The 13,171-nt window shown below is 36.7% G+C and overlaps 2 protein-coding genes across 6 annotated transcripts in view; one reads left to right on the top strand and one right to left on the bottom strand.

Annotated features, from left to right (window-relative positions):
* The window catches only part of LOC145204236 (disco-interacting protein 2 homolog C-like), a 32,453-nt gene extending 24,298 nt beyond the window's left edge, over positions 1–8,155 (top strand). For 2 of the 3 annotated variants that reach the window (XM_080076720.1, XM_080076722.1), the window contains 15 exons: positions 262–469; positions 875–1,071; positions 1,481–1,744; positions 2,483–2,713; positions 3,080–3,210; positions 3,267–3,435; positions 3,977–4,147; positions 4,558–4,611; positions 5,172–5,291; positions 5,478–5,639; positions 6,084–6,177; positions 6,249–6,372; positions 6,785–6,869; positions 7,014–7,186; positions 7,514–8,155. In XM_080076720.1, coding sequence (XP_079932846.1) covers positions 262–469; positions 875–1,071; positions 1,481–1,744; positions 2,483–2,713; positions 3,080–3,210; positions 3,267–3,435; positions 3,977–4,147; positions 4,558–4,611; positions 5,172–5,291; positions 5,478–5,639; positions 6,084–6,177; positions 6,249–6,372; positions 6,785–6,869; positions 7,014–7,181 — 2,178 coding nt within the window. In that variant the 3' untranslated portion in view covers positions 7,182–7,186; positions 7,514–8,155. The remainder of the gene's footprint in view (positions 1–261; positions 470–874; positions 1,072–1,480; positions 1,745–2,482; positions 2,714–3,079; positions 3,211–3,266; positions 3,436–3,976; positions 4,148–4,557; positions 4,612–5,171; positions 5,292–5,477; positions 5,640–6,083; positions 6,178–6,248; positions 6,373–6,784; positions 6,870–7,013; positions 7,187–7,513) is intronic. The other variant, XM_080076721.1, reaches the window with a different exon arrangement.
* LOC145204241 (60S ribosome subunit biogenesis protein NIP7 homolog) lies at positions 6,951–12,942 on the bottom strand. Of its 3 annotated transcripts, none has more exons than XM_080076729.1 (6): positions 12,580–12,645; positions 12,221–12,303; positions 11,622–11,847; positions 11,274–11,414; positions 8,157–8,300; positions 6,951–8,011 (listed from the first exon to the last, which is right to left on the bottom strand). In XM_080076729.1, the coding sequence occupies exons 2-5, from the start codon at positions 12,286–12,288 to the stop codon at positions 8,181–8,183; spliced, it is 555 nt and encodes a 184-aa protein (XP_079932855.1). In that variant the 5' UTR covers positions 12,289–12,303; positions 12,580–12,645; the 3' UTR covers positions 6,951–8,011; positions 8,157–8,180. The 3 variants fall into 3 exon arrangements, with proteins under 3 accessions (XP_079932855.1, XP_079932854.1, XP_079932856.1); XM_080076728.1 differs by having other exon boundaries at positions 6,951–7,168; XM_080076730.1 differs by lacking the exon at positions 12,221–12,303 and having other exon boundaries at positions 6,951–7,168; positions 12,580–12,942.
* Positions 12,943–13,171: the final 229 nt, after the last annotated feature.

Raw genomic sequence — 13,171 nt, 5'->3', positions numbered from 1 at the left:
CATATAATCTATTGAAAAATCAGTATGAAAAAAACTTATGCAAATTATTGTCCATTTACTGTTACCTGTCAGCTGTTTCATATCACTCCTTGCAATTCTGTGCTAAAGGAATATATTTCAAGCAAATATGCTTGTTGTGGATGCTTTCTTTATTCTTACTTAACAATGGACTAGTCCACAATATTCATTTAATTGAACTGGTGCTCCATGGCCTAAAACGACTTGAGAACCACTGGCTTACTGAAACATATGACTTTTTAGGCTGTTGAGGGTATCCATAATGTGGGTGTGTATTGTCTGTCTCTTCTGGCACCCAACGGACTGCCGAGGACACCACTAGGTGGGGTACATCTGTCTGAAACAAGAAGCCGCTTCTTGGACGGTGATCTTCGACCCAGAAATATACTCATGAGTCCCCACCAGTGTGTTGTCAATCTGCCCAAGCCAAGACAGAAGCACAAAGATATTGGTATGTTGATGTGTTAACTTTAAATGTATTCCAGCTGAATTTAAAAGTTGTTGTTTTATTTATGCGTGACTGATTTTGTCCATGTAAACTTATTTTATTGCATTATTCAAAGACCTTAAATTTAAAACTTTCGACATTTATCAAATTTTCCAAAGTTTTGAAACGTTGTGAAGTTTTTTTAACGTTTATAGCTTTGGTGACCTGTGAAAAGTAAGCTTTGGTCATGAAAATGTTACCAAAAACCAATAAAAGGTTGAAGACTGTTTAAAATAAGTGCAGTGTTCTTTGTTTAAAATGAGTGCGGTGGGTTTTTGTGCAATACAGACTTAAAAAACGCTTTGGATAATTATGATACCGCCTGGAATTCTTTCAAATACACATACTTAACATCTCCTAATTTGGTAGGTGCCGCTTCTGTGTTGCAAGGCCAAGTTGTGACGGGCGTTCGCCTTGCCGAGTCCAAAGGTCGCTCTCTAGCACCGCTAATGGAGGAAGAAGAGAGTTTTGAGAAAACCCGAAAGTTCCAGTATTTGTCCGAAATTCTTCGATGGCGGTCTCAGAGCACTCCTGACCATGCATTGTTCTCACAAATTGGGCCAAAAGTATGTTTTAAAATAAGTCCAATAAGGAATATAACGGCCCAAGTGAACGTCAAAGCACCTTTGTATCTATCGTTATATGCTCCTTTTTTTATTATTCAAATCATTTCGGCAAATGCTCATGTCTTCATCAGTGATATGAAGGCCTAGCCTACACATCAGTTACACCCGTTTACAAACACCTGAGTCATATAAAAGATTGGTAAAAAGGTGCGAAACAAGCGTCACGTAAAACGTTTAAATAATAAAGCAAGTCGCCTTTTGCGTCTATTTGGGCCGTTGAATTAACCATTAAAGTACATTTTTTTGATTTATTGTTATACAGCGTGATATTGTTTGTTTTTTCGACCCCCTTCAGTCTAAAAAACTTGTTTAGTTTACCTAACAAACACTTTTGTTTCTTTTCTACAAGGGTACCATCTCCCACCAACTTACCTGTATGCAACTTCACAAAAAAGCCGAACGTATTGCACAACTTCTACTCTCGCCGCCGAACCAGCATGGCATGTCCGCTCTCTCCACTGGCGACAATGTTGCACTGATGTTTCCTCCCGGGGTGGAGCTGGTCGCTGCTTTTTACGGATGTCTGTATGCTGGTTGTGTCCCTGTGCCTGTCAGACCACCACATGCACGATCATTGGTCTCTACTTTGCCGACAGTGAGGAAGATTATCGAGGTTTGTCGTTTAAATATCTCACAGTTTAATTTATTACATTGTTTATGTTTCAAGTCCGTCTATTTCGCTTACAGTTCTATGCGGCCCGAAACTGGGATATGAACCCAAAAGCACAAGCCCGAAATTTTTTTTGAAAAAAGTCCGAATAAGGCCTAAAATTTGAAATTGCGACACAAATGAGGCCCAAGCCAGTCCGTATTCAAACTCAAGTCCTAGCCAAGCCAAATTTTCAATTCTGGTCATATACGGCAGTTTAGTTTGAGGACTAAAATGAAAAAACACTTTTTTACGTTAAATATCGAGCTACCATATTTGTTTTTCTTTAAAGTAAACAATGTGTTAACTACGTTGAAAAATATCATCATATATTAATGACTTGGCTACCGCAGGTCTGCAACTTTAATATAGTGCATTACTACTGGTATGCATATTCATGCAGTACTAGTTTATCAGTTTCGGCAGAGGTGCACACCATTGTATGTTTTTTTTTGAAAAATAGGATGCAAACGAAACTGAAATTTGTGGTAAAACGATTATTGATGTTGATAACGAAACATCGTCAACACGCAACAGGAAATGCGTGGAAAAAAGTTATTGAAGGGTCATTGTCTATTTGACTGCAGAATACCGAGAAATCGAGTCACTGTGTGTGTGAAAAAGCAACCGTACCTATAAGCCTCAATTGAAAGCAAACATCCTTACTTAGCCTGACTAAAAATAAAAACATTTTTTTCCTAGATCTCCAAAGTGGTTGCCATTCTGTCGTGTGGACCAGTAATTCGAACTCTACGATCAAAAGAAGCACTTTCTTTGCTGCAAACTATCCACATTATGACATGGCCTCCGATGTTTGATATTGACGAATCACCCAAAAAGCGACTGCCTATATCGTATCGCCCTCCCACACCTGAGCTGCTAGCGTACATTGATTTTAGTATCACAACGGCGGGAACCTTGGCAGGCATAAAGGTAGGCTGTTAGTAAAACTGGTAAAAACGTTTGTTAAAAGCAACGCTAGCTACAACATGTTGTCCTTCGTCACTCTTTACCAATCATATTTGACTTTAATTATTTTTACCCCTAAGAATCAACGAGATGAATTTCATTTACCCCGTTAAACAAAACTTGCAACTATGACGTCACAAAAGCATGTTGTCCCGAAACTATAATAGGATAATGTAATTATCTCCTGCAAAATGTCAAATAACCCCTTTGAAGGTAATTACCTAGAGCTTAAGAACCACTGACAAAGAGAATTGTCCCAAAATTTCTGCCTGAATGGTGTTGTTTATGCAACACACGACCATCCTTAAAAGTATGCAAATTGATTTTTAGATGAACCACTGTGCAGCAAGCAACATCTGCAGGTCAATGAAACTTCAGTGCGAACTTTATCCTTCACGGTCTGTAGCTCTTTGCCTTGACCCTTACAGTGGTCTGGGCCTTGCACTATGGTGCTTAAGCAGGTAAGGTAGCTTTGTGTATTTCGAAGTGCACACCATTGCAACATATATATTTTCAGTGTTTTTTCTGGCCATCAAACGATCATGCTGCCTCCGTTGGAGCTTGAAGCCAATCCACAGCTTTGGTTGCAAACTGTCAGCCAGTTTAAAGTACGAGATGCATTCTTGTCGTATGCTGTTGTGGAGCAATGCATGAAAGGTCTTACTCAACAAATCATGAATTTAAAGGTAACTAAACAATATAGTTTCATTAAGTACATGATACAGCTTCTTATTATATGGTTAAAGTGGATTTGAAACACGGGATCTTAAACTTTTGGGGTTGTGCCCCTCCTTGACATTATTTATTTAAATGCACGCTCCCTCAATAAATATCAATCAAAAGTGCTATTTACTTCAACATCGATAAAATCTATAAGGTAAATGCTTGTTTTGATCAGGTGTTTTATTCTTGTTTTTTTTGTGAGACAATGTTTGAAGCAGGAATTTTAAGTCGCCCCAATCTCCAATGTGACGAAATTGCAAACAAAAAATATTACAAAATATTTTAACAATAGCAGAACAGGATACCCATCTCAGAGTAAAAATGTATTTAGTTTAGTTTGATTTCTGAAAAAATGGGTTCGAATCAGGGCCGGCATCGGTACAATGTATTGATTGAGATTAAGTTTTCAAGTCAAAACATTGCAGCCAAATTTTGTTTTGCCCTCCAAGCAAAACCTCACACCCCGGTTTAAGAACCTCTGATTCAAACAATGTTTATTAACAGGAGCGTGGAATGACTTTAAGTCATGTGAGGACTTGTGTGATCGTTGCCGAGGAGCGTCCACGTGTTCAACTTACTTCCAATTTTACGAAACTCTTCAAAGATCTTGGATTGTCACCAAGGGCAGTTTCAACCACCTTTGGTTGCCGAGTTAATGTGGCTGTTTGTATGCAGGTAAATGTGTTTCTAAAGTGAAGGAAAAGTATTACCGCAAAATGGTACATTAACTTTTGTGAAAAAACAAACAAATAAACCACATTTTGTTGGTAGAGCTGCTAACCCCTCAAATAGATAAATTTCAATAGGTGGCGCAAAGAGCTGAATTATTAATTTAGCAGCCAAAAAGGGGTAAGGTTGGGAAATAAATTTTTGAAAATTAAATATTAAGAACTAAGTTTTAAATAGTTCCAACCGTCAGCATTTTTGGAGAACAAAGAATAAAATCAATCACTGCTCAAAATCTAAATGTTTTTGTAAACCTGAAAATTTATTTTACTTTAACTTGAATGTTTTTTTAACCAACTTACACAAGGTCTTGCCCCTATCCTTATATTAAGTGTTGAAATTATTTTGTGTGTTATAAGCCTGCAAGACTGGGCATACTGTCGGAGCAAATAATTGCAGATGAGCCAAACATGGTATGATGTCTGTGTGTGTCTTTGTCACTGAGTGTTTTGTCCATTGTGAAGTCACTTGTTTACCCCTGTTTGTTGCCATGCCAATGCTGCCTCATGCTTACGCCATTGGAAACTTGTCATGGCCTGCTGCCAATTGTGTTTTTGTAGCTTGGCATTTGGAAACTTATAGTTGGGAAAGTTTTATTTTGTAAAACTAGTCTGCAAACTTTTAGTGTTGTGCAATCTCAAGAATGGTTGTTTAGATTAAACATCATTGAGATTGCATCCAATATTTGAAATGTTACAAATGTACCCTATTTGAAACAGTATTCCAGATACAAAAGTTACATAGACGTAGGTTTAAAAGGACACAATTATTATAACCTATTTAGAAAATCATGTCAATGCATGGGCAGATCTCTTAGCATTGTGTCATTATGTCTTGGTACATGCTTATGTCATGTAACCTGTTTTGGAAGTGATCAAAATTCAAATCACAATGACATGTGTATTTAGAAGTTTTGTGTATGCCAGTCATAACTTTATGCTTGAAGCTAAAGTCTTTTAATGAATTTTTGCAGGGAGCTTCATGCCCAGACCCAACCACTGTATATGTTGACATGAGGGCACTTCGTAATGATCGGGTTGCTCTGGTGGAAAAAGGATCTCCTCACAGTCTTTGCCTAATGGAAACTGGCAAGGTATCTATGGCTTTAAAACTGACGTAATAAGTTTAAACTGAAATTCCCAAATATGTGTTTCAAATGTGCAAAATGATTTTATGTGCAGAAACCCCTTTTTCAATCACAAGGAAACGTTGAGACTCATTTCAAAAATTAGATAATTTTTTTGTGATTCCGGCTTTTAAAACACGCTGCATTCAACAGATCCTGCCAGGTTCAAAGGTGGTAATTGCAGACCCTGACACCCTGGGGCAATGTTCAGATTCCAGATTGGGTGAAATATGGGTGAGCAGTGGTCATACTGCGCAGGGATATTATGCTGTCTATGGGGGAGAGGGAACAGACACATACCAAACCCACTTCCAGGTAAAACTACATATAATTTGTTAAAACTTCTCATCAGGGAAAAATCAAGTGTGCTTTTATTGTCAAGTTGTTGTGTATATGCAGTGAATATGTACCTAATTTTGTACACTATTCTAGTGATTTTCAACCGCAAGAAACTTGTTGGTTTGACACAATGGGCGTAAATAACGTTTTTGTACGCTATCACCAGTTTAAATGTTCTGTCGTGATTTGCTTCATTAAATGTTGTGTAATAATAAGACTTGCTGTGTTATAATAAGAATGAAATTGCGTTGGCCTGTTGCCTCTAAGTACAATACAGTAGTTGAGTGTGAGCTTGTTTACTGTGTTGCATTTTTATAAAATTTCGTTTGTGTCCCGCAAGATCATTTTATTGCATACTGAGTTCCGTGACCCCAAAAAGGTTAAAAACCCTTCACTAATCACTATGCAATTTTTCTTCAGGGATATCTGAAAACGGGCGACACAAAAACCCAATACGCCCGAACCGGTTTCCTCGGATTTCTGAAACGCACTGAGCTTACGTCAGCTACTGGAGGTATTAATATGACCACAAATCGTCTCCGTAAATGTACACGTTTAACGCCTGCCTGTTTTTCTAACTTCCAGAGCGCCATGATGCTTTGTACGTTGTTGGTTCGCTGGAGGAAACCCTCGAACTCCGCGGAATGCGTTATCACCCGATTGATATTGAAAACTCGGTTGTAAGATGCAGTTCAAAAATTTCTGAGTGGTAAGTACGACTGTTTTGCAGAAAATGTGCGAAGTATGAAAATGAACATTGCACTAAAAACTTTTGAACCAGTTAAAACAGCGGTTCTTAAACTGGGGTCCGCCAAGCGAATTAGAGGGGCAGTGACAGTGAGGGCCAAAATATATTTCTCCAATCGTAATTTGACAGATAAACAAGGATCCAATGACAAAAAGTGATCCTTCACTTTATTTTTAAGTAACAAAGAATGACAAAAAAGTTGAAAAAAAAGTTTTGAGAACCACCGAGTTAATACATCGTGTCACTAAAAAGCATTTACGCAATAGTATACCTCGTCGTTGCTCGCATATTATACTGTTGGTTATTAAAACCCATCCCTTATCAAAGTTAAAATTTTATTAACCGTTTTAAAAAGTCTACTATTTTTTCACAGCGCTGTGTTTCATTCTACCAATCTGCTTGTGGTTGTCGTGGAATTAAAAGGACCAGAAAATACTGCCCTTGACCTCGTGCCTTTGGTAAGTTGGTTCGTGGGGCTTTGAAAATTCCTAGCTTGTGGTTTACCTCCTCCCATAGCGAATACACACAGTAGGCCACTATTGGGTCGATAAATTTATTTATTGCATTGAATACACCATGATAATAAAAGTAATCTTGTTCAGGTGACAAACGTCATATTGGAGGAACATTATTTAATCGCCGGTGTGGTTGCCGTCGCCGATCCTGGTTCGATTCCCATCAATTCAAGGGGCGAAAAACAGAGGATGCACTTACGTGACAGTTTCCTGCAAGACCAGCTTGACCCCATCTATGTTGCCTACAACATGTGAAAAGTGTACGTAAATGAAGTGTCGTAAAGTTAAGTTTTTGAATATGTAGACCCTGAACTTTTCGTCATTAGGACATGCAGTAAACCTCTGTTAATCCTGACCAGCTTGGACCCAAAATTTGTCCGGATTAACTGATGTTGATTAATTATAGCTTTACCACATTTCATTTGTACGTAATGTCTGATTTAACCGAACATCTACATTATATCCTTAAGGTCTTGTTTTTCTACTATTGCTACATCTTGTTCACACACTCCTGTACAAAATGTTCAACTTCATTAAGTTACCTTTTCTCTGTCCCACTGGTAACAGCATATTTTTTTCTTTTACAGGCCGCCGAATATCTGCCTTCTGCGCTGATTATGACACAAAGCTCAAAACTAAAGGAAGTGATTTGTGCACATCATCTTGCGATAATGCAGAGCTATGCAACAGACTGCTCTCAACGCAAACCTGCTTCAACACAATTTCCGCAACTGGAAGCCATTGACCCTTGAACCTGTTTCTACTTTGTTTCTTGTTCCTCGGAAGCATTTAAAGACAACCTTACCTCGGTGGTGATGTCTTTACTTGAATGCTTACGCTTGTTGTACTACTACTGCTGCTCCTGCTTTTCCATCGCAAGTTTTCAAGAGTATTTTTTGTTCATATTTTTAATTTATTTGTTTTTACTGTTTCCTTGCGCTCTTGCTAATTACTTTTTATTAATTTTGTTTGCTCTTAAAAAAACATCGGTTGTTAACCAATTACTATATGTGCGCTTGGTTGAGAAAAATATGTGAAGCTGCTATCTGGTCCTGCATGGTGGCGAGTGGGAAGTTTCCAGTCTTCTACACAAGCAAATGTTTGCCTATTATTTCTGTGTTGCAGTCTTACGACAACAGTGCACTGGTCTTTTAAATGCAGTCAGTTTATTTCACTCGCCCAATGACATAATGTAATTCTGCTTGTAATAAAGGAAAACCAAAAGCTTACTAGTTTTGTATTAGTTGCTTCTTCTCATGTAAGGGAATCTTCATTGCGCAAATATTCACCAACGTCTGCCTGATGAAAAGCTACAATGGACATAGGATCAGTTCTTCTGCATTCAGTTGTTGATTTTGCTGCAACTCCGAAACCCTATAAAATATGTGAATGGCTTTAAAAACCCATTGGGCTATTAAGCAGTGTCGGGGGAATGAAATCTCTTGACTTAAAACTTGCAATAGCGGTGTTTTTTTTTGCTGGGATGCAGCGTAGTAAAGTAGGTCTGACTTTAACTCTAAGTAATTGTGGGTTATACAAATTGTTAAGGTTGTGTTTTAGTTTTATTTTGGAGGTAAGAGATTATTCTTTTAAGATGTCATCAAATAAACATATGAATTTTTTCATCAAATAAACATATGTTACTGGGCATCACAAACAAAAAAATTCTGTGGCACAATAGTGTTACAAGGGCAAGCAGTTGTATGTTACTCGTTTGTGGATTGCTTGATAAACATTATTTTTGTGCCATGGCAGTTAGGGGTTTCTTAACAGCCCTTTGACGTCAGAAACATTAACGGTTGTTGCTCAAAACACCTCTAGTGGTCGAAATTTTAAATGTTGGCAGATTGGACTGAAATTTTGCAGTACTATTGATTGAGTCATTGTGGTTTCCTACTAGCCCCCTAAAATGAGTTTTTTTATTTAAATAGTTTGTACTCCATATAGCATATTTAAATATGCACAGTACCAATCACTGTGTATGACAATACCAAACTTATTCATAGTTATCTATTGAAATGCATTATCTACAACTTTGCATGTGTGGGGACCCATGAGTTTTTGCTTGCAGAAACAACCAAGGCTAAACAGACAGTGGATGATATGGGACCCAGTATAAAATAAGTGTAGGAAATATATTAATCTCTTAAAATAGGTTATAGTGTATGTGCAAGGGCAATATGTGCTAAGTCAACCTTCTAGTTCTTTTAGGCCCCTGACTGAAATACAATAATAAGCTTAATAAGTATATATAACTTATTTTGACATTAATGTTATCTAACAATTTTGGCCAGCAAAGTTGGCCAGCATTTGAAATTACAATGGTTATGGAAAAACCTTACAAACTGCTTAAAAATAGTTCTGAGATAGGAAATCGTTCAGTTTAAAAATTTTCAAACCATTTTATACATATACTGAAAATTTCTTCTCGCAGCCAAAGAATAACTAAAAAAGTGGCTTTCTGATATACTTCAATTTTATATATTCTATACGATATTTACCAATTTACTATACACATTATTAGATCTACATATACAATTGTTTTTGCAAGCAAAAACGAATGGGTCCCCAGACGCGTGTTTGTGCGGATTTACGGTAAACCTATGTTGCGGTTATTTTTAGATTCTTAAGGACAAATTTTTCACAAAGCATTAACTTGACTTTAAATGTTTTTGTCCGTATTCTTTTTGCGTCATTATTGTCATATAATTCAAAAAAATCAATGAAAAAAGAACGGGGAAAATACTTTCAATTTAATCTCTTGCTTTGACCTTGATATTGTCGTTCAGTTTTTAAACACAAGTTTTACTAGAAAGCCCTAACTGTTACATTACACACTATATAAAAAAAGTCGCTTGCTACAAAGGTATATATAACAACTTGTTTTTCACTAAACTTTGTAAGTTTTACTAGAAAGCCCTAACTGTTACATTAGACACTATATAAAAAAAAAGTCGTTTGCTACAAAGGTATATATAACAACTTGTTTTTCACTAAACTTTGTTTAGCAAAAACGACCATTTCATGACCTTTTGACACTTTTTTTAACAGCGTGCAGTCCTTAGTGTTCAACAACACCGTTTAGCCTAATTTATACATGACATTAGTACTAATTCTTGAATTGATGTGTCAAAAATAAAGAAGATACGTTATGACGAAAAATTCTTAACTGTGTTGTAATGCGTACAAGTTGACCTATAGTGACCAGTGGTTATGCGACGGCCAAGCTGACAACGAGAAATTAAAGAGCATTTATCACGGCGTTCGAAAAAAAGTTAAATTTATTTTTTCATATTTATGTTGATCAACGACGTTTTGCCTGTCATAAACGAAACCGAACTACGTTTATCGAGTACAAAGAACAGCTGATTTCTAATCACCCAAAACGAACGTCTCGTAAAACGTCTGTCCGGCCGTCAAGCCGGGAACTCCCGCTCTGCCGCCTTAATCATAAACCAGTGAATTTCTCCCTTGGGACTTATATCTGACTGATAGCGTAAACATATTATGGGTTATAAAAGTAACTGGCAAAATTTTAAATACTAAACGAATACCTTGCTTAAACAATTGTTAAAATTTTTAAAAATTTCTGAACCATAGGGCTTGTATTTCTTGCCTAAAACTAAAACCGAAAATTTGGGGGCTTAAATGGTGAAAAATTGGTGAATCCGAAAAAAAGATACAAAATTCTTTAAAAAACCTTACATTGCACCAAACAACAAAGCATGGAACTCCAAGATGCTGTACTTTAGTTAGTACAGCTGTTTTAAAAAATTTACGTTTTGGGGGCCTGTGGGTGAACCGCTGGGTCAATCAGGGTCAAACTTCAGGAGGATCAAATTTGGATTATTAACGAACATCTCTGTAAATTTGAATAAATTTAAAGCACTCTTTCTTGACTAAACGTGTCTCACAAACCAGCGTTTAAAATTTTTACGTTTTGGGGGCCTATGGGTAAACCGCTGGGTCAATAGGGGTCAAACTTCAGGAGAATCAAATTTGGATTATTAACTAACATCTCTGTAAATTTGAATAAATTTGAAGCACTCTTTCTTGACTAAACACGTCTCACAAACCAGCGTTTAAAATTTTTACGTTTTGGGGGCCTGTGGGTAAACCACTGGGTCAATAGGGGTCAAACTTCAGGAGGATCAAATTTGGATTATTAACTAACATCTCTGTAAATTTGAATAAATTTGAAGCACTCTTTCATGACCAAACACGTCTCACAAACCAGCGTTAAACAGAAAAAAGAAAAAAAAAATACGGACAAAAACAATATGTGTCCCCTTCAGGGAAGGGGACCCATAATTATGTATAAAAAGACAAGGGGGAACTTCAACATACCAGAGGGACATCTGCCATTGAATAGATGACAACTCCTTGATATTTTGATGTGTTGTCAGTAATTCTGCCCAGGCCAGATTTAAGGATGTGGTTTCCATAAAGAAACGATTGTTCAGAGCTTGGTTTCACCCAGATCTTAAACTATATGTAAAGTTGAATTTATTACATTTAAGTCACTTTTGGTATGTAATCGAGTTGACATTTCGTTTTATGAATAATATATTACTGTTTCAAATTCATTTAACCCAAAAAATGTGATAATATAAAAATTGATTGTTCAGTTTCATATATGTGAAGGATATACGCTGGATTATGGTTAATTCTAATTCACAAAAATAGATTACTGACTTTGGCATAGGGTGCGAGGTAGTCAAGTGCTGTTATGTGCAGTCGAAACTTTTTTGTTTTGGTAAACTTTCCGAAACAAACACCAAAACTAATCAGATTTTCCCTGCACACATTGGCAGCTTTCTTCATGATATCTTCAGAAACATAGTAAACTCTTTCCTTGTGTAATCGGAAGCAATACATTCCATCTGGTCGATCAATTAGACTTTTTATGTTTTCACCAATGCTAAAAAAGTAATGCAGATAATGTTAGATTTAACATGAGTTGAGTTGAGTTTATTTCGCTTGGTGAAAGGAAATATAGCAACACAATAGCACTAAAAACAATCAACAAACCAGAACATAGATCTTTGAAGGGGAACCACAACATAAAAGCTTCATTGGTATTTCTGACAAAACCAAGAGCTCAATCAATCCCTGTTAGCCAGTCTGCAGAGTGTGGCAGCTGCATGAGCGATTATTTTTTGAAAACAAATTTTTGCACGCCAATTTTGTGGGGTTGCATGCAGAAATTTCGCACGAAAGGTACTTAATTGTACTGCCTTGATCTATTTTACATGTTTTGCGCTTGCTGAAATTGGCCTTGCACACAAACTTACGGGTTGTGCATGCACACATGCGGGACATGTTGGTCCTGCACACATGAGATCTCATCGGGAACTGCCATGTTCTGCAGACTGGCCTGTTAGAAAGCATCCAAAACAATATCGGCCAGAAAATACTCAAGGGTTTATCTCTACTGTACACACACACAGAGTATTTTTTCCTTTATTTTTATTCTTTGGATTTTGTAGTGTGACAAAAGGATTTTGTCCAACACCTTGTGTTATGACTTATGATGAGTTAAGACCAGACTTTTTTTATCGAATTTTTGTGTTAATTTATGTCGAGTTTAACCTTGAAAGCACCCTCTTCAGATAAGATACAATTCCTAAATCATCTCTTGATCAGTACTTACTATTTTGATAGCTTTTCAAACATTATCTTCGTTTCTTCTTCTGTTAATGGCCGCATTTTGTTGTTTTTTTCTTTTTGTAACAACTATAATACCAATTTATGCAAAAAACAAACAGAAAATTAGGCCAAACACATCGTTAAAACAAGAAAAGTTAAATACCAGCAACATCGACTACAGTAAACTTCATGAAAGCATCATGGCTCAATAACGAATGCCTAAGTGATGTATACAAATTACAAATCATGCAATGCAGAACACGTGCGCTCCATAGAAATAACACCCAACCACGACAAAAAATTCTATGCTGCTCCTACGAATTTTTTTAGCGGCCCCAAAGTATAAACAACGTTGCAGACAAATGTGGCTGTACTGTTGAATCAGGTTGAATATTAGAGTTTGAATTTACGGAAAATTTTCGTGAATCTTCAAACTTAATCAAATTTCGGAGTTTCGTATTTTTTGTTTAAACCAAATGTAACAAAAACATTTACAGGAAAATATTTAGTTCAATTGGTTGTTGGTTTGTGTTTCAATTATAAACCTATGGCTATCGATCGCCATAATTTTGGGTCCGGGTAATTAATGCTGAAAC

The sequence above is a fragment of the Phallusia mammillata genome, chromosome 8 (genome assembly GCF_965637545.1).
Source record: "Phallusia mammillata chromosome 8, kaPhaMamm4.hap1.1, whole genome shotgun sequence".
Lineage (NCBI taxonomy): Eukaryota > Metazoa > Chordata > Ascidiacea > Phlebobranchia > Ascidiidae > Phallusia > Phallusia mammillata.
The sequence above is the reverse complement of the archived record's forward strand: the minus strand, read 5'-3'. Positions and strand labels throughout refer to the sequence as shown.